Raw genomic sequence first — 21,717 nt, 5'->3', positions numbered from 1 at the left:
TTTACTCCTCTTGCCTGTAGAGCTTCTCTTAACTGTATCACATACTTTTGATGCTGACTTAATTCTTGCCCCATGATTGACTACCAACTTACCTGTCGGCTCGGTCACAGCAGGCTACCGCGACGTCTCTGAACTATTGTTTGATCGGGTGGGCACCCCTTCTTCTTTCGTCATGTCCCTCACGTTGTCCCCAGTATCCAAGACAAGGGGCAAGAGAAATGGAGACAAGACAGTGCTCTGATCAAGCCTCGTTTATTGAAGCACAAGCATACAGTTAAATAAGGAATAAGAACAAAGAAGTACAGACTGGACTGAATCATATCAGCCAGATAGCAAAGACCCAGGTGCACTCCAAGGAAGGAATCCACTGAGAGCAAGGCGGTTACTGGAAAAGAAAACAAGACCGCAGGCAAAGGCCGCGGGCTCCATCCCGTGCCTGCGAGAGTCTACTGATCAACAGAAAATGGCTATTTACAATAACTAGAGCAAGGCCGCAGGCTACCAGCCCTGGCTATGAGCCAGGGTTGTGGGCTCTGCTTGCCTGCTGAAGTTTTTGGGCCAAGGCTGCGGGCAGAATGGAAAATAGCCAGCTGAGGCCTGTCAGCAGTTGTGAAGAAGTGGCTAAGACTCAGTCTCCCAATATGCTGAGATGGCTCCCAACATTCTTTGTGACTGATTAATATTCCAGAGCGTGTGTGTGTGTGTGTGTGTGTGTGTGAGAGAGAGAGAGAGAGAGAGACTCTTTATCTCTTGGCACACATGTAGGCTGATTGTGTACTTAGGCTGTTGTAGCATTGCAGCAATAATCAGGAGCATGCAGATATCTCTTTTTATATAGTGACTTCATTTCATACATATAAACAAACAGGAGTGGAATAGCTGAGTATTCTGTTCCTTGTGTTTTGGGCTGTTTCTGAAATAGAAGATCCTGCAGGCTTTTATTAGGGTTCGCAAGTGTTTATTTGTCAACATGTTTTATGCAATATCACTGTCATACATTGCTTATTAATGTTGAAAAGTGCCTGTTGTGAGTGGGTGTAGTTTTATAAAAGATGCTACATTTTCTTTTTTGCTGATTTTGTGTGTGTGTGTGTGTGTGTGTGTGTGTGTGAATTCTTCCCCTCTTCCTCTTTGCTGTTGTTGCTTTGCTATTCAAAATTGCCATTTACTTATTTATTATATAAACTTACTACTGGCTATGTACCAGTATAACATTTTATGATACCTTAGCATTTATTTATACAGAATGTGCCATTAATAGCCATTCGTTTCTTCAGTTGTGATACAGCCATATGTTTTTTGGCAGTTAGTGTGTGCCTATTGGCCATGATGGAAAAATACACTTTTTTCTTCCTGACTTATGTAGATTGCTTAATATGGAGATTTTGGTATAGGTTCTTTGAAACTAGGCTTATCTTCTGTTGATTTGAATTATTTGTAATTACCTGTTCTTAACTAAAGAATCATATTTTTGATGTTACTAAACATTGATTTTTATGGTTCTGAAGGTTTATAAGTCAATTCATAAGTAATACTTTTGTTATAAAAGTTTTCAATGTGTAATATTTGTCTATAATTAATCAGGTCTATGTTACTTTATATCTTCTAGTCAACTCTCCTAAACATACATTTAAAGAAATACCATCAAAAGGGGACAGCGATTCTGGAGAAATATTCCAGACAGTGATGTTTGAAAGACATAAAAACAGTGCCATTACAGACTTCTCCTTCAAGGAAGTCCAGAAGAACATACATGACTTTGAGTTTCAGTGGAAAAACATTGAAGGGAGTTATAAACCCATGCTTGTAATCCATAAAGAAAACTTAAATGGTGGAAGAGATCAAGATAGTAGGAAGGAGGCAGGGAACAAATTTAGGAGAAATTGGCTTGGATTAAGCCTCAAGTCACATCTGCCTGTACCCAAACTATTTTCATCTGACGAGGAAATTGGTAGTAATGAAGTTGAGAAGCCTACCAGCAATGATTCATTGGGTTTATCCTCTCCAGAAATTCCTTCTAGTGTCAAAACACACATTTCTCATGAACTCGAGGATGACTTTTATTCTTCATTACTCATGCAAAGACAAAAGATACACATTAAAGAAAAACCTTATAAATGTAATGAGTGTGGGAAGGTCTTCAGTTATACCTCTTCCCTAGCACATCATCGGCGAATTCATACTGGAGAGAAACTTTACAAATGTGTTGAATGTGGTAAGGCTTTTTTCAGACGTTCTTATCTTTTGGTTCATGAGAGACATCATACTGGAGCCAAACCTTATAAATGTGATGAATGTGGCAAAGTCTTTACCCAAAATTCACACCTCACAAGTCATCGGAGAATTCATACTGGTGAAAAACCATACAAGTGTAAGGAGTGTGGCAAAGCCTTTAGTGTTCGTTCAAACCTAACTAATCATCAGGTAATCCATACTGGAGAAAAACCATACAAATGTAATGAGTGTGGCAAGGTCTTTAGTCAAACTTCAAGCCTTGCAATTCATCGGAGAACTCACACTGGAGAGAAACCTTACAGGTGCAACGAGTGTGGGAAAGTCTTTAGTTCACATTCTAACCTAAATACCCATCAGATAATCCACACTGGAGAAAAACCCTACAAGTGTTCAGAGTGTGGCAAGGTCTTCACTCAGAATTCACACCTTGCAAATCATTGGAGAATACATACTGGAGAGAAACCGTACAAGTGTAATGAATGTGGGAAAGCCTTTAGTGTGTACTCAAGCCTCACTACCCATCAGGCAATCCATACTGGAGAAAAACCTTACAAGTGTGATGAGTGTGGCAAGGTCTTCACTCAGAATTCACATCTTGCAAGTCATCGTGGAGTCCACAGTGGGGAGAAACCTTACAAGTGTGAAGAATGTGGCAAAGTCTTTAGTCAGACTTCAAATCTTGCAAGACACTGGAGGGTTCATACTGGAGAGAAGCCTTACAAATGTAATGAATGTGGCAAAGCCTTCAGTGTGCGGTCAAGTCTAACTTCCCATCAGGTTATCCATACTGGAGAAAAACCTTACAAATGTAATGAATGTGGTAAGGTCTTCAGTCAAACTTCAAGTCTTGCAATTCATCAGAGAATTCACACTGGAGAGAAACCTTACAGGTGCAGTGAGTGTGGGAAAGCCTTTAATTCACATTCAAACCTTAATACCCATCAGGTAATCCACACTGGACAAAAACCCTATAAATGCCAGGAGTGCGGCAAGGTCTTCACTCAAAATTCACACCTTGCAAATCATCGTAGAACCCATACTGGAGAGAAACCTTACAAGTGTAATGAGTGTGGAAAAGCCTTTAGTGTGTACTCAAGCCTTACTACTCATCTGGCAATACATACTGGAGAGAAACCTTACAAGTGTGATGAGTGTGGCAAGGTCTTCACTCAAAATTCACATCTAGCAAGTCATCGTAGGACTCATACCGGAGAGAAACCTTACAAGTGTGAGAAGTGTGGCAAAGCCTTCAGTGTGCGTTCAAGCCTGACTACGCATCAGGCAATCCATACTGGCGAAAAACCTTACACATGTAATGAGTGCGGCAAGGTATTTAGTCGAAGTTCCAACCTTGCAAGTCATCGGAGACTTCATACTGGACAGAAGCATAAATAAGTATAGCAAGGTCTTAAGTCACAATTCACTCCTTGTGGCAAGAATTCATTCTTAAGAAAATATAATTGCAATGATAATAGGAAACCATTCATCAAAAGTTAGACACACCACTTGAGGTTTGAAAGTATGCACTTAAAACCCCAACACTTGCCAGGGTGTTGTCAGAATATTACCAGTTTGAGTACAGCCTAGGTTACTTAGCAAGAACATGACTTTAAAAAAATTTCAAGCCAGGTGTGGTGGTTCATGCCTTTAGTCCCAGCACTTGGGAGGCAGAAGCAGGCAGATTTCTGTGAGTTCATGGCCACCCTGGTCTACATAGTAAGTTCTAGGCCAGCTGAGGCTACAGGGAGATCCTGTCTCAAAAAAACAGGCCGTTTCATTGGGAAAGGTGAGGGAGAAGGGGTAGAGCTGGTGAAAATAAGGCAGTATCAGAACTCTCAAAAAAAAAAAAAAAAAAAATCAAGCTTTTACAAAAGCTTGTGTCCATATTAAAGACATTTCATATGTGTTAATCAGATGATCTGTATGTTGCACACCTTGCTAGATACCAAAATACACATTGTTGATGAAACCATCTAAATGTAATGTACTTAGGTTGTTTCCTAATAACCATTACTGTGGATGAGGGTTTATGTAAGGAACTCATTCTCTCATTCTCTATGGTTAACTTTTGATGTTATATTCAACTTGGAAATCTGTTAATACTATGGGTACCTTGCAGGCTTTTCACATAGTCTCTGGGAAAAACAGGATGAATGGTCTCCTTTCAGTAGGTAAGTGTTGTGTCTATCCAGTTTCTGAGAATGACTAGCTTTTGAAATTAGGTATTGCCTAAGTTAACATCTGAAAGTGACAGGATAATTTAAAGCTACAACATAAGTCATCATGCTTTTTGTTGGTGGGGGGGTGCTTCTGTGAGGCAATGACAGTTTACAAGAAAAAATGGTCTACCAACTGATCACGAGATACAGCAAGCTGAGAAATTAAGATACTGAATTTTTTTTTTGAAATAAAGTTAATGGGCTACTAGAGACTGTCAATAAAAATGCAGAAGATATAGTGATCATCTACATTGAATGACAGCCTTTATATAGCAAATATTAAATAGTTTATTTTTGAAATTGAAGAGAGACTATTACTGGAGTGGAAAATTTAATCAAAAGAACCAAAACTAGGAACTGGGTGTGTAGCTCAGTGGAGAAGCACTTGTCTAGCATGTGTGAGACCCCTAAGTTCAATCCTCAGGAACATGAAAACTTAAAAAAAAAAAAAATATTGAGGGTGATTAGATATAACTGCTCTTGTTAAACTTTGCTACTGCTTTATTCAGAATGTATCGTTGATCTCATGTTTTAGTTGATAAAATTTAAGCATTTTCATGATCATTGGTGATTTGTATTTTCTTCTGTCCATACAATTTTATTCTATCTCAGTGTAGCACTTGTTAATGGGCAGTAAAGATACACTGCTCTTAAGGGTGAGGGGCTCTATACTTTTTGTGTGAATCAAATGTCAAAACAGTTTTGAGACTAAGACCCTATAATCTTCAGTGAACTTATCTCCACACCCTTAGGATACTTGTGTATGTATAATGATAATAATGTAGATGTGAAATTTCAGATTCTAAACATTATAAGGCCTGCACTGCTCTTGATGATTATTTATGGTGTTCTAGTTGGCTTTTTCTTTTATGCTAAATAAAACCTATGGCCTTCCTGTTAATTTACATAAAAATATAAACCTTAATATGAAGAATAGGAATTTTTTTATGTTATAACATAGGACCTACTGACATGTCAGAACTAGCAAACACAAGATCAACTATCCAAGAATGTACTTCATAACTGAGGATGAAGCTCAGTTACAGAGTGCCTAGGACTCTTAAAACAACCCCACTTTATTTCAGAAATGATGGGAAAATATAATTTGAAAGTCTCCTAAGAAGTATTTTTTCATGAGAAAGCAAACTTTTAAAATTATTATTAATGAATAAGTCTTAGGTCCAATGCAGTGACAACAGGCATGCACTAAAATTAGAAGAAAAAAGATCTTTCCCCTGTATATAACCTATTACCTGTTTTCCAGATTACTAGTAGCTAGTCCTTAAGAGGACATGGCTGCATCACTAATCATGTTGAATTTTCAGAAGAACGCTTTAATTTTACAACCCTGAGCTAAATAGCTAATGAACAATGCCACAGAAACTAAAGTACAGTACAGTAAACAGTGGCTGTGGATATCAAGAAAAAAAGCATGTTGCAATCTAGAAAAGAAAATTCATCTGCTTTCTGTATGCAGCATCATAGTTGAAACTCCTCTTTGCCACTATACAACACTTCAGATTCTCAGACTGTTAAACTGATGAGAGCTGGATAGACCTCACTGTGCTTTGCTTTCCTCATATACACAATAGTACTGTCAGAATCAAGAATAATTATTAAACAAATAGTAGCTTAATTTAAGCCCTACTTAAACCATAAAAGAAATCTATGAAGTAATTCATGAATAGAATTATTTCAGTATTTGAAGGGAATGTTTTAGTTGCTTTTCTGTTGCTATGATGGAATGTCCTAACAAAAAGCAAGTTAGGTGAGAAAAACAGTTTCAGAAGACATAAGATCCATTGTGCCATGAAAACTATGGCAACAGGAATGTGATATCCGCCTGGCAGTCAGGAAGCACAGAGATCACATTCCATCTACACATAGTAAGCAGAGTGTTAGGATTAAGAGTTGAAAGAGTCACAGGTGGAAAGGAAAAGCAACCAACCTCAACAATGCAAATTCTGACCAGTGGGAGTCTGCAGTAGCCATACCAGCTAAAAAGCAGAGGAATTTAAGTATGTTTGTGTATGTAAATGGAGTTTGGTTAGGGATGTTTCCTTAAGGCTTAGGGCTTGCATCTTTTCAGTAAGGGTCTCAGAAGGGCTTTTTTGTAGAGCAGAGATGTCGTTATGGTTAGAGTTTATGGGCGTCTCCCTTTAAAGAGAATAGGAATTAGGGCCAGGCTATAAAACCTCAAAACCTGCCTTCAGTGATGTACTTCCTCCAGTAAGACTCGACCTCCTAAATGTTCCGTAACCTTCCCAGACAGTGCCTTCAGCTGGGGACCGAGTGTTCAAATACATTAGCCTATGGAATATAGTTCTTCGGATGATTACATTGTGTCCTGTTCCCTCTAAACTCATGGCCATATTATAATGAAAAGTGCATTCAGTCTAACTTCAAAATGCCCATAGTCTAACAATCTCAACACTGTTGAAAACACTAAAGTCCCTTCTGAGACTCAACCCAATCTCTTAACTGAACCCTTGTAAAAAAAAATAAAATACTTCCAATATATAGTGGCACAGAATATACTTTCCCATTTCTTATAAGGAGGAATGGGGGCATAGTGGGAAAATACTGAACCAAAGTAAGACCAAAACCCACCAGAGCAAACATCAAATACTGTAGCTCCATGTCCAATATCTGGAACTTCACTTTCAAAGGTCTTAGATGACTCCACACCTCCGGATATGCTGCCTCCAACATACATCTCTCTTTCCAAGCTCTCTTTGGCAGACATTTCAAGGTTCAGGCATCTCCAACGTCTTCGGTTCTCCAATGCAATCCAGGTTTCACCTTCATAGCTTTATGCAGTGGTCTCCGGATATGCCACGTACTGCCTGGCCTTAACAGTTCTCTGAAACCAAGAAGGAAGAATCTCCTCAATATTGCATTTTTCATGTCCCCAAAATTAGTACCAAGTGGCTGGCACTGCCATGTTATGCTAACAGCTCAGAACAAAGTTTGGCCTCTTGGACCACAGTTGCAGCAGCTTCTGTACTTTGAAGGTGGTGAAAATCTTCCCTAGGTGACCAGGTGTTCAAATACATGAGTCAATTGGGGACATTTCTCATTCAAACCACCACACTAGGTATTTGTTTTGTAGAAATATAAAAAACCCCAAACTCTTTTGACAACTTGGGACCTTAGCCATGAGGGATCATATACTCAGTATCTTTCCTATTGCTCTGTAATAGCACTAATCTCTTTAATAACTACAGCATTTGTTTATTTCACCACATAATTTGACTGCAACTTAAGCTTCTTAATGCTCTCCTGGAAATCTCCAAATTTGCACATTTCAATTCATCCTCACCGAAATTCTCAGAACACGAGCAGAGTACAGCCATACTTTTTGACAAAACATTACATGAATAGCCTCTAGCCTAGTTTCTAATAGAGTGCTTGTTCCCCTCTGAAATCTTGTAAACTTGGCCTCCACTGTCTTCATTTTTTTTTCCAGCATTACTCTCTTGCAGGCTTTCACTCGGACATCTGTTTAAGCTCTGCAGTAGTAGTCAATGACTTCTCCAGCACCAAATTCTATCCCACAACACAAAAGCCCTAAAAACTTTTCTGTTGTGATAAAATGTTATCACCTAGGAAGTTAGAGGAGAAGAGAGTTTCTTTTAGCTTAACAATTTCCAAGGGGATACAGTCCATCTTGATGGGGAAGGCACAGCAGCAGGAGTAGGGAAGCATTTTCATCTTTGTAAAGAAAACAGCAAACAGGAAGTGGGGCCAAGGTTTAAACCATGAAAGCCTGCCCCCGGTGACATACTTCCTCCAGCAAGGCTCTGCCTCCTAAACATTCCATAACCTTCCAAACAGTGCCACAACTGGGGAGCAAGTTTTCAAATACGTGACCATATTGGGGGGGGGGCATTTTTAATTCGAACTACCAAAGGATAGTAGTGGGCTTCATCTGCCATGCCAGCAAGAACTGTGGCACCCTTGTAGCACCCTCTTTCTGAATATGCATCAGTATCTCTGAAGGAGCAGACTCACCTTCAGGGATTGAATTAATATTTATTACAGACAATATAGTTAAAAACTTTGGGAGTGTTTTCCCTTCCCATCCCCTCTTTAATTCTATCTCCCATCTCCTATCTCCAACATTTTTTGTAGCACTCTATTACAAACATTTCCAACCCTACTTTCTATCTGTTGCATTAAATTTTCCCCTCCCCCTTCTTGAGAGACCCCCTTGCCCACGCCCTCTGAGGCCCCAGGGCTAACAAACCGACAGAATATCTTTTATTTGGGTTTTAGCATGGTTTATAAGATGTTCGGAAAAGGGTGACTAACAAAGCATAAGCTCCCATAGTCCATCTTCTACATTTTGACTAAGCTTTGAGAGCTTCACCATGCCCTGCCTGAAGCTAGCCAGCTGTCTGTGCACCATCTCCCCCTTGGAGTCTGTGCTGGGGTCCACAGGGTCTTTGAGAAGTCCACAGGAGGCTGGCTCGCCTGCTGGTTGCTGCACCCAAAATGGCGCCAGCTCCTCTTTTTTCCCAGTGTGCTCTGCTTTCTGAGTCTCTAGACTCATCCCCTCTTTTTCTTGGAGGACAAATTTACCCAACACTACCCAAACTTTTTTGTGTGTGTGTGGTCTTTTTTGGGACAAGGTCTCCCTGTAGCCCCAGCTGTCCTGGAACTCGCTATGCAGTCCAGGCTAGACTCAAACGCACAGAGATCCGCATGCCTCTGCCTCCCGAGTGCCGGGATTCACACAAAATTTTGATTGTGGCCACATTCATATATTTCTGGCCACTTTCTCCCTCCATCTGTATTTCCCTTGTTTCTCTTCCTCCAACTCTGCTTCCCTGTGGCCACCAAGTTCCCTTCCAATTCTTTCCCTACTCTTCTTGTTAACACTGCTGCTCTTTCTACCACTGCACTATTACTGTTTTCCACCGCTCAACTGTTCACCGCCTCCACACCACTCCTGCTGGCTCAGGACCAGCTCCTTCAATTTCTTCCCCTACATCTCTCTGTAATTTTTTTTAAAATCTACATTGATGTTATTTTCTTTTTTCCTGCATCTTTCTCTGGTTCCCTCTTGCCTTTAGTGTCTTGGGCCTGCCTGCTGTAACTTTTTTAGCTGTGAAGAGCCCCATTATAGCATCTGGTGTGTTTTTCTGACAAATTGAAAACAGTTTAGTCAAAGACCTTTTTGCAAGCAGGTGGCAAATATAATTTTAAAACTTACCACTCAACTCATAAGTCCTCAGAAAGGTAATAGAGAACGAAGTCAGCTTATTGATTGGAGAAAACCAAACTTTTATCTCTATGACAGAAGATTTGCAATATGAAGGACCGTGCCTATGGAGTTAGGCACTTGTTTTCCATAGTGACTGCATATTTATTATTCAAAAGAGGAGAAAGTGCCTACAATGTTCTTTTTCAAGCAAAGAGTCTCAAAGGAGGGAAAGAATCCATTCCATTTTCAAATGGATTAAGCTATTTTTTTTTGTGGGTTTAGAGCCACAAAACCACTGAGCCATTCCCTGCAGTTTTAGTTTTGTGCAGATGTATAGTAGATAGCTCTATTCTGCAAGTTATCTTTCTGAGACTTGATGGGATGAGAACTGGAGTGTAGGTTTCTGTGTGTATGCTACATCTTTTAAACCTATAATGTACTTTGAGCACATTCACCCTCAAAACCCTCTCATGTTTCTCCTTCATGTTCTACCTCCCACTATTCGCTTCTCCCCCCCAATATAAATGGATATTGTAATTATATAAAATCTAGGGTATATAAAACATATGTCTCTCTGTGTCTGGCTCATTTACTTTAATATGATGATGTCCAGTTGCATCCATTTTCCAACAAATGTTATTTTGGGCTGAATAAAAACACTGTTCTATGGGGGCTGGAGAGATGGCTCAGCAGTTAGGAGTGCTGGCTGCTCTTCCAGAGGACTCCGGTTCAATTCTCAGAACCCACATGGCAGCTAACCACAATCTGTAACTCCATTTCCCAGGGGATCCAACGCTCTTTTCAGACCTCTGTGGGCATTGCACAGTAATGGTGCACTTACACACAGTGTGCAGGCAAGACACTCATACACATGAAGTAAAAAAAAAAATTAAAAACACGGGAGTATATAGCATATTTTATTTATGAATCTGTTGAAAGACATCTAGACTAGTTGTACTTTCTGGCTGTTGTAAATAGTACTACATTAAACATGAATGCAAATATCTGTCTGTGGTAAGACTGAATCCTTTGGGAAGAAACAATGGAATGGTCTGGCTGAGTCATGCAGTAGTCTTATTTGTAGTGTTTTTGAAAACTTTTAATATGATTTCCATAGTGACTGGATCACTGTACACTAACGCCAGCAGTCTATAAGAGATTTTTACATACATCCTCACCAGGATTTTGAAATGGAACCTCAGTGTACTCTTCATTTGCATTTCCATGAGAGTAAGGATGGTGAACAATTTTTTAGGCTTACTGGCCAGTTGTATTTTATCTTTTCTGGTTTTTTGTTTTGTGTCTTTTTGTTGGTTCTTTCTGACAGGGTCTCCCTAGTCACAGCCCACCTGGAAGTCACAGTGTGAACCAGGGTGGCCTCTATCTGGCAGAGATCCACCTGCCTCTGCCTCCTGAGGGCTGGGATCAAAGGTTCACACCACCATGCCCAGTGCTGTATTTTATCTTTACAAAACTGACTCTTCATTAATCCATTTATTGATTGGGTGATTTGCTTATTATCTGTATATTTAAATTAGATTGTATTTAATTATTCTTAATAGACATTAATCTCCTGTTAGATTTTTAAGCAAGAAAAGATTTTCTCCCACTCTGTAGGTTTTCTTTCTATTCACCTCTTCCTTTTGGTGTGCAGAAGTTCATTTCATGTAATCCCATTTGTCAATTCTTTTATTACCCAAACTATTGGAATGATTTTCAGAAAGTCCTCACCAATGCCTATATATTGAATTGGTTCCTTTATTTTTTATTCTAATGCTTTTAGAGTTTAAAGTTTTACATTAAAGCCTTTAATTCATTTGGTATTTGTTCTTATACAGGGATCTAGTTTCATTCTTCTACATGCAACCATCCAGTCTCCCCTCAAATAAAACTATTGACGAGACTGCCTTTTCTCCAATGTAGATATTTGTCCTCTCTGCCAAAACTTAGTGGCTGTAGCTGTGTAGGGTTACTTTTGGGTTTTCAGTTTTCCCCCACTGGTTGGCATGTCTGTTTTTGTACCAGTACCATGCTGGTTTTTTGTTTTTTGTTTTTTTTTCACCACTGTAGCTCTGCAATATAACTTGCGGTTGGGTACTACCATCCCTCCTGTAGTGTTCTTTTTTCTCAGGATCATTTTGTTTATCCAGAGTCTCTTTTGCTTCCATATGAATTTTAGGATTGTTTCTTCTGGTTCTGTGAAGAATGCCATTGGAATTTTGATAGCGGGTACATTGAATCAGTAGGTTTGCTTGTAGAATACAATCATTTTCACTACATTAATTCTACTGATCCATAAGTATGGAGGGTCTTTCCATCTTCTAATGTCTACAGTTTTTTTCTATGTTTTGAAATCTTCATTGTAGATTACTTTCACTTTCTTGACTAGCCTCATTCCTAGTTACTTTTTACTTTGTACGTTGTTTTCTTTCTCAGTGTGTTCATCACTGCATAGCAAGTTTGAAGCCAGTCTGAATTACGTGAGACCACATCAACAAACAAAAACAAACCCAAAAGACAATTACAATTTTAGCATACATTACACCATTCTGTGATAGTTACCTGTTACTGTAGCAAATACCCGTGATAGTCAGCTTATAAATAAGCTACTATTGCCTTTAATATCACACCTCCAGACCACCTGCTGGACACCACCTCTTAAAGATTCCACTACCTCCCAGCAGTGCCAAGCTGGGGCTAAGCCTTTAACACGTGCTTTTGAGGGTTCTTTCAGGTAAACATTTCTCTTTGATTCAATTCAGAGGCTGTATCACTTTGCTTTCCACAGTTTGTGCAGTCATTTTAGTGCCTGACTTGATTTTAGTCTTCTTCTGGACTTTTCCCTCTATCATAGTAGTGAACCATTCTTCAGTAAATACAAATTCATCTTGGAATGTTTCCTTTGTAGGCAGATGTGGGGCTCAGTGGGCCTTTAAAGTTCACTTAAGAATTAATTCATAGGGGCTGGAGAGATGGCTTAGTGGTTAAGAGTGTTTGCTGCTCTTCCAGAGAACCTGTTTGGTTCCCAGTTGCTATGTTGGGTGGCTTACAACCACATGTAACTCCACCTCCAGGGGATCTGAATCCCTCCTCTGACCTCCACAGGCCCCTACACTCATGAGTGCATACACACAGAGTGACATACAACTACATGTAAATAAAAATAAATCTTTTAAAGGAAAGAATCAAGTCATAGATGATGGCCTATGAAATAAGTGTATATGCATAAACTTGACATGTTCATATATGTGAAAATGAGCTATTACTTACCAGGAAAATAAATGTCGATGCTAGTAGTATAAGTCCAGACATAACCAGTGCTGTTAGGACCATTGTCAAAAAGGCTTGTCTTTGCAGCCAAAAAAATATGTATCAAAAATTGAATGAGCCACTGCAATCTGACTGGATCAAGTCTCAGACTCTTTTAGTCCTGTTTCTTCAACTGTGAAGTGAGAATACCATTTTAATTACTTCAGACAGGTGAGGCCTCAACTGTTAGGAGATAAAGCATTAGTGACTCTCCAAGCATAGGTCATATAAAGGAAGTCCTATTTCTGTAGAGCCTAATGAAATAATAAGGAAAGTATGGATTTTCATCCTTGTTTTCTCTTTCTGACTCTTGTAGCAAATTTCAGCTGACAAGTTTGTGGTTCCAATGCTAATACAGCTAGCTAGAACCATTTGTGTGTTGAATAAACGTCCTCAGTTTTGATGGTCTCAGATGAAGATTTCTGCAATTATTTTCAGACAAAAATTTTTTTTAATATTTGTTTTCTTTCTAAATTTATAATAATTTGCCTATGAGACTATACTGATACCCAATCTATGTTAAGTTTCCATCTCACTGTAACCCAATGCCTAAGATATAAAAGGTGGGTGCTACTTCCCTTTGGGGGTCCAGATTTTGAGACCTCAGCCCACTGACCAGGCTGCAGCCTTAATAAAATATCTGCTTCCTGTAAACTGGTGCCCTGCCTGATCTTTCCTGGCAACAATATATGCAAACATAAATCACTTAATAGTAGGCATTTAATATTAGACATTTCTAGACGGAGAAAAAAAGAGACTACTTGGTGTCCGTTTCCATATTAAAAAGAGCAAAAATCTGTTTCCTTTCAGGGTCCTCCAGCTCTAAATATGAACACCACTCCTTGGAAAGTAACAGAGCATCCTCAGGGATCTGGACGTGCAAATCATCTCCTTATCATAAACTATATTTGGAATCTTGGAGATGTTCTTATGTGCTTTGCATTTACTTCTGATACTGGGTAAGCGACATACAGTTCTTTTTCAGCTAACAGTTCCCACATTTTATATTACCTCAGTAGTTTCACAGTGTTGAAGGTTTAAAGGAAGATTTCTTCATAATTAGACATAATCTAGTACATAACTGTGATTGCCTTCCATGTATTTTTTTTTTTTTGTCACAATATTGAGTCACCAAGACAGCATCATCACCCGCGGGTCCCCAAGTATGTTACTAGAATAACAAATGGAAGTCTAGAGGGTGTAATCTGTATTACATTTCTACTATTAAATAAAAATAAACTGCATAAAAAACAAGACATACAACACATTACTTAATACCTATGATGGTTTATATTGTCAAATTGACACAGCTTAGAATCATCCTGGAACAAATCCTTGGGCATATCTATAAGAGATTTTGTAAATTACATTGGTTGAGTTGTGGAGAACTGCACTAAAGCAAATTTCCATGGGCTGGGAACCTGGACTGCATAAAATGGAGAGAGCTGGGGCTGGAGAGTTGACATAGCCATTAAGAGCACTGTCTACTCTTCCAGTGAGCAAAAATAAACCGTTCATTCCTTAAATTTCTTTGTCAGGCATTTTGACCAGCAGAAAATGAAATAACCATGACCCCGAATTGACTTTATATCTTTGAAAAAATATTCTAGAAATACTGCTTAATCATCTCAAAATCATTACTAGCACTGCCAGGCGTGGTGGCGCAGGCCTTTAATCCCAGCACTTGGGAGGCAGAGGCAGGCAGATCTCTTTGGGCTCAAGGCCAGCTGGTCTACATAGTGAGTTCCAGGGCAGCTGGGGCTACAGGGAGACCCTGTCTCAAAAATACCAAAAAAAAAAATCATTACCACATAATTATTAATTTATCTAGATATATCCAGAACAATCAAAGCAATGCTATTGTATATAGAAAAGAAAATATGGTAGGCTTTTAGCATGAAGTTTTAAACTGTGGGGGTTGGAAGATGATGGCTCAATGGTTAAAAGCACTCCTCTTACAGAGGACCTGGGTTCTCTTTCTAGCACCCACAGGACAGCTGACAACTGTCTGTAACTCCAGCTCTAGGGGACCCAACCCCCTCTTCTAGCTTCTTCAAGTTCCAGGCATGCACAAAGTACACAAACATACATGCAGGCAAATAGTCATACGCATAAAGTAAAAATAAATCTTTTAAAAAAGGAAAACATTACATTGTGATCTTTCCAAATAGAAAAGCTGTAAATATCAAGATAAAACATTCAGAGTTAAAGAACATGATTCCATGGCCTGGAGAGATGACTCATTGGTTAAGAGCACTGACTGCTCTTGCAAAGGACCTGGGTTCAGTTCCCAGCACCCACTTGTTAGCTAATAACCTTCTGTAACTCCAGTTCCAGGGGTTCTGAAGCCCTCCTGACCTCCACCGGCATTGCATGGCATGGGTGTACCTAACTACATGCAGACAATATACTCATACACACAAAACAAAAATAATAATTAAAAATAAAGTAAAAAAGAAGGTATAACAGTCTGGGGATGTAGTTCAGTTGGTACAGTGGCTGCTGAGTGTACACAAAGCCCTAGACTTGCTTTTCTGCTTGGCTTGTTGATTGTACCCAATCTCTACACATTTCTGCCTTCCTGACCCCACTGATATTCTCTGTTAGCTCTGCCTCTGATACTGCTCTTGTCCCCTCTCCCTGGACCCCATTGCCTAGATTTTCCCTGCTGTCTTCTCCCTCTGGTTGCTTTACCATCAATGACCCTGTCCAATTGCTTCATTACTGTCTGCCATAGCTGCAGATCCTCCTTCCTCTCCTCTCTGTATTTGAATGCCAACCCTTCCCTTTTCTGTCAAAAATCTGTTTCTCTGTGGGCCCTGCACCCTCCCTGCTTCTTCCATGCTATTTCTTTCACTCTTGAAGAATTCCTGTCCCACGCCTCACTTTGCCATCTGTTGATGGTTCTCTCCTCTATTTTCCTATTCCCCCACAGTGTCTATCTCCTGATCCGTTGGCCTTCATTCATGAAAGGAATGGAATGACTCATCTACATTCAGGGGGTGGGCTGTAGGACTTTAGAACCCGATGCCCAAGGCTTGCATATGATAGGGCTTGGTGTGGCCTCCCCTACAGTTCCTGGCTGGCATTATTGAGTGATTCGGGAGAAGGGAACCCACAAGAAATCTCTGAGAGAGACACTTGCACTGCCGCTGGGCAGAACTGGGGCCTGTGCCTGTGTAATGGACAAGGGATGGGGTGTGCGGAGAGTCCATGCTTGGTTAGCTCACTAGGACAGGGTTGACGTGGGCAGGACCAGTACAAGGAGTGATGAACAAAGGCTGGGACCTGCGCTTTGCCTACTCTATTCCCAGACTTCTCAGTTTTGTAGATATTTGGACCCAGATTGCCTTGGACACTAAGAGCACCTGCACAATGTTAGACTAGATTCTTGTTTACAAAGTAGGGATAAGGTCAATGTTGGGATGTAGAGTATCACTTTAAAATTTAAAAAACAGTTTTATTTAAATAATTATGCATTTTAAGACATAAACATTTTCATTATTGAATTTTTGTGTATCTCATACAGAAAATCATCTTTGTACCACCTTCCCTTTGGGCACCGTCCCATAGCACCCCACTGAAGTTCATACATTCTGTCATTTGTGTTAAGGCCTATCATGTAAAGTTAGTGTCCCCAGATGTCCCTCAGTGCAAGTTCATCCACTAGGATTTAGTCAGCCTATGTAGAGTCCCTCCCTTTAAGAAGATCAGCTCTTCCTCACCCAGCAGTAATCATCTACCACTCATTCTTTGAGTAAGATTGGGGCCTGCTGATTATTTCCACAGTTCTGTGCTGGGTTTTTTTTTTCAGCTTAAGTTTGCATTGGTCTTCTGCATGCTGACACCATTGCTGTACGTTTATAAGAGAAGGATGCTAGGCACCTAAAGGACTGGGTCTGTATGGTCATACATCTCCTCTCTGGTTCTTACATTCTTTCTGCCCCCTCTTCTGCCATGGTCCCTGAACCCTGGGTGAGTGGATTTTAGTATAGTAGTCCTAGCCAAGGACCCGCACTCGTCGGACTCTTATTCTCTGTGTTTGGGCCATTTGAGATGTTTTGTGGTCCTGGCCCTCTGTTGCATGAGGGAGTTTCATTGATGAAAGTTGAAAGATACATTAGTGTTCTCTTCATCCCTTGTTCTATGTTCCATGAGTCTTAGGTGTAGGGGTTGCATCCTAGATGTGCCACTTAGAGTTGGGCAATTCACGGACATTCTGTGTGTGACCAGTGGTGTAACTCTGTAATAATTTCTGTTGAAAAAGAAGCTACTTTGATGGGTGGTGACTGGGATAATTGTTTATAAATGTAAGGATCCATATTTTGCACATAGTAAGAGATTACATTTGCCTAGGGATATGAGATCCTTGGGGTTTTCTTTAAGATCTATGACCTCTCCAGCTATGTGTATTTGACTAGGTTTCCAGTACCACACATGAGTTTCCTCCCACTGAGTGGGCTTTAAGTCCAATTAGGTAGTTATTGATTACTCCCAACATAAAAGTGTTACTACTACACCAATGTCATTTGCTGTGCTGGTCATTGATGTGGTTTTTAGGCCTTGAAGCTGGGGTTGGACCATTGATTGATGTTCTCCTTTAGCAGCTCACCTAGTAATCTCCAAAGCTATGAGAGCCCACCTTCAGGGGAGGAGGCTTCCAGGTCAGTTCTAACTCCATTGCTCCAAATCCTGTGTCCAAAGTATGTCCTGTCTTCAGCAATAGGGTCTTACCATCAAGATCTGGGAGTCAATCAAGGACTGTGGCAATAGCCTTTGTAGTTTTGGGAGTCTCTTTGACTACCCTGGCCAACAATTCAAAGGAAGGTTTCTCCTGTCTGGAACTGGTTTTGTTTGTTTGTTTGTTTGTTTGTTTGTCTTCAGCTATACTCACACACTCATGTAGAGATATTGTATATGTAATTTTTCTATAGGTTTTTGGATTAATAAGATTCCCTCTAGTTTTTTATACTAGCTAGGCACTATTTATGTGTCCTATTTCTCTCCCTGTATTATCCTCCCTCCATGCCCTTCCCATTTAAAGTGTCCCCATTTTCCCCATTTCTCCCTTGATAATTTTTGTATACTATGGTCCCACCTCTTTTGAATTCCTTCTTCCCCTTTATTCCCATAGTTCTTTGTATAGCTCTTCTTCCCCTTCCCCTTTAACTACCTGCTTTTTACACAGTTCTCCCTTAGTAACACCTGTCTCCTATTATTCTTCTCTATCGGGCTCCTTCTTTTCCTTTACCTCCCTCTCTTCCATTTTCCTGGTTCCTGAAGTTACATCAGGATATGTACTCACATATAAGGATTTGGTGCTAGGATCCACAAATGAGGGAGAACATATGCCTTTTGATTTTCTGAGTCTGTGCTACTTCACTTAGTATAACAGTTTCTAGATCCATCTGTTTACCTACAAATTTCATTATTTCATCTTTCTTTACTACTGAGTAGAACTCCATTTTGTAAATGTACCATATTTTTGTTAACCACTCATCAGCTGAGGGACACGGCACTTAGGTTGCTTCCATCTCTTAGCTATTGTGAAAAGAGCAGCAATAAACATGGTTGGGCAAGTATCTCTGCAATGGGGTGAGTCCTTTGGGTATATGCCAAGGAGTGATATAACTGGGCCATATAGTAGGTTCATTTTTAGTGTTTTAAGAGCTCACACTGCTTCCCATAAGGGTTGCACAAGATTGCAATCCCACCACAGGGAATGAGCATTCCCCTGTCTTCACATCCCTGCCAGCATTTGGTATCATTTACTACATGCAAGACTTCAATACTATTCATGATTATTATCTTATTATTATCGACACACAAAAGTACATATCACATATCCAAATATTTATAGAACTAATAAAATGATATTAAATCACAAATGACCCCATTTGAAATTAATGTGGTAGACATTTCATCAAAACAATGTACAAATGATCACTAGATAAATGATTCTCCATATGTATAATGATTTAAATGTAGGGTAATAAAAACAGTAATCTATCAAAGAATACCAGTGACAATGTGTATACTCCTAAAGACAAACATCACAAAGGCTGATGAGATTGTTGGCCAATGTGGCATGCATGTGCATTGTCAGTGTACATGAATAATGGAACAGCATCATGCACAACTACTTGGAAGTTTCTCTGTGTGTGTGTGTGTGTGTGTGTGTGTGTGTGTGTGTCTTTTTGAGACAGGTTCTCCCTGTAGCTCCAGCTGAACTGGAACTCTCTATGTAGACCAGACTGCCCTCAAACTCACAGACACCCACTTGCCTCTGACTCTTTGAGTGCTGGGATTAAAGGCATGCACCAACATGCCCGGCTAGAAGTTTCTTAAATATCAAAAAGTATTGTCTATAATCGTGCAATTGCAATTATGAAAATATACCAAAAAGAAATGAATTAAACATGTATTAGGGATATATACACTCACTCCCTAATTATTATAGCACTATTAACAGAATATGTATGTATTCAATTTAAATATTCTTTAACATAGGAATTATTTAATAAAATGTAATATAATTATAATATAATGTATTTTATAATAATGTAAAAATAATATATAAGTCCATCATAGAGAAGCATGGAATCTTCTCATACTTGACATCATGATTGATCTGGTGGACATACATTAGGTAAATGAATATAAAACATAAGAGCTCCACGATCAAAAATGATAGATGACAGATGTTGCTAATATAATAATGGTTATAGTGAATAGGAGTATCTGAGAGTAATCAGCAGAAACAATATAATCTCTTATGGCATAAATAATTTCAGTAGTTTGATGCCACAATCAGGTGAATGTAATTCTCCAACATGCATTTTATACCTTAAAATGGTTAGAAATGATGAATTTGGATCTACAAACTACAAAGTAGGATAAAAGCTTAACACGTGGATATATTACTTACTCTGAGTAGCTCCACTGTATATGTAAAATAAAAGTGTTGACAAACGATGCATCATTAATTTGTAAAATATGCTGTCTTCATTACATAATAAAGAATATATTTCTTAAACTCAAAATGAACTTCTCCTGAAATTCTGCCTTTTGCAGAAATATTTTCACTTGTGCCTCTCCCACAGATTCTGTCTATTAAGTTAAGTAGAAGCATCAGCCCTGTTTCGATTAACAGAAGCAAGAAAAGTTGAGCCTGGGGGTCAACCACAAGTGCTTCTGACTGATAGCTGAGTTCAGCTTTCTCTTCCAAAGGTTGGAGACTCTGCTAGTCTGCCTTGAGTAGATAAGGACGTCAGTGCAGCCACATCCTCATGAACGTAGAGGAAATCCTCAATCTTGTTGGCAGGACAGGCCACCTGAAGGCAAGAAAGCAGAAATTTATACTGGGGTCTCCATGTAGGAGCTCTTTCTTCCTGTATAGATAATCTGCTGTGAATGCAGACAGTGAGTATGACCTATTTTGTTTTGTTTTGTTTCGCACTGTGCTTCTTTCTCTTGTTATATTGGCAGGTTTAGTGGATTGTCTTTGCACCTAAAGGAAGATTCTCAATAGAGAGCTGGGATTTATACAAGTCTTCCTCAGAAAGAAACCCACAAAAGGAGGAGGGATGGCTTGTTTTCAGGTAAATGCATCCAGGGGAAAGGGCCATGTGCTTTCTTTCTCAATATTTTTGGTATTTTGAGCTTGTAGACTTTTATTTTCTTGCATAATGAGCAAGATATTCCAAAGACATTTTCTTTTCCTTCTTTTGATAGTCCACATTAACTCTATAACCTATGCAGCCTAAGCTATGTCTCTATTCTGTCCTCCAGTGTTTCTTTCTTAAGACTAATTCAATAAATGCATCACTTACAATCTCAAAATATTTCTGATGTGGTAGATGAAAATTGAAACACATCAATCCCCAATTCCTACAGAAGATGGACTTTGGTCCTCATATGATAGTGGAGAATAGACCATGTGCTGTGAAGGTTATCTTGGAGGCTCTATTAGTTTTTTGGACAAGTCTATGGAAAATTTGCATTGTAACAAAATGGAATTCATTGCTTACCAAAACTGGCATATTTAAGGAAAAGGGAGGATAGTATTTCTCTCACAGAATATAAGAGAAAATATTCAAACACAAAAGAAATCGCTGAACAAGGCAGGTGTAATGTTGATTGAACAGTACATAGAATTGATTTTTTAATTTAATTCAGGAATTGCATTACTTTGCTTATGATTTTTATCCTACCATCATCACAGCCTGATGATGTTCACTGCTGTGTTTGTTGACATCTGTGTCCATTTATCTTCTGAAAGTTCTTTCCCTTGGCTGAGGTGCTCTGTGCCAAATTCCACAATTTTGACATAATTTTTTTTGGTTTATCAGTAGTAAGCTTCTTCTGGTAATTTACAAAATGAAGCACATGAATCATATTTAATGTAGAATTTCTCCTTCAATTATGGTTAGTGTGCTCCCTTCCTTTGGGAAAAGAAAGTTCTCATATTTACTTGGCAAATATTAGCTTTCACAGGTAGAGACTCTGAAGTAGCCTGTTTTTTTTGTCGGTAGCCTGTTTCACACTCAGAGCACAGTACAGCGTCCATTATTGGGTCTTTGTACCCCAGAAAAGGAAAACAGGGATGGTATCATGTATTTCTTTAGAACTTCAAACACTGTATGTATATCACATACCACATATCCTGCGTAATAAGTGAAACAAAATTTATAAACAATGAGGACCAGAAAAATAACTCATGTTTTCAGTGGTATCCTTCTTTAT

General features: G+C 39.2%; 1 protein-coding gene across 1 annotated transcript in view; it reads left to right on the top strand.

Moving 5' to 3' along the window:
- The window catches only part of LOC103745506 (zinc finger protein 160), an 87,514-nt gene that overhangs the window by 16,205 nt on the left and 49,592 nt on the right, over nucleotides 1–21,717 (top strand). The window contains 1 exon segment of the mRNA XM_008847429.3: nucleotides 1,610–3,622. Coding sequence (XP_008845651.2) covers nucleotides 1,610–3,622 — 2,013 coding nt within the window.

The sequence above is a fragment of the Nannospalax galili genome, unplaced genomic scaffold (genome assembly GCF_000622305.1).
Source record: "Nannospalax galili isolate Female #2095 unplaced genomic scaffold, S.galili_v1.0 scaffold4, whole genome shotgun sequence".
In the NCBI taxonomy this organism is placed as follows: domain Eukaryota; kingdom Metazoa; phylum Chordata; class Mammalia; order Rodentia; family Spalacidae; genus Nannospalax; species Nannospalax galili.
This window is presented reverse-complemented; position numbering and strand designations above follow the sequence as displayed.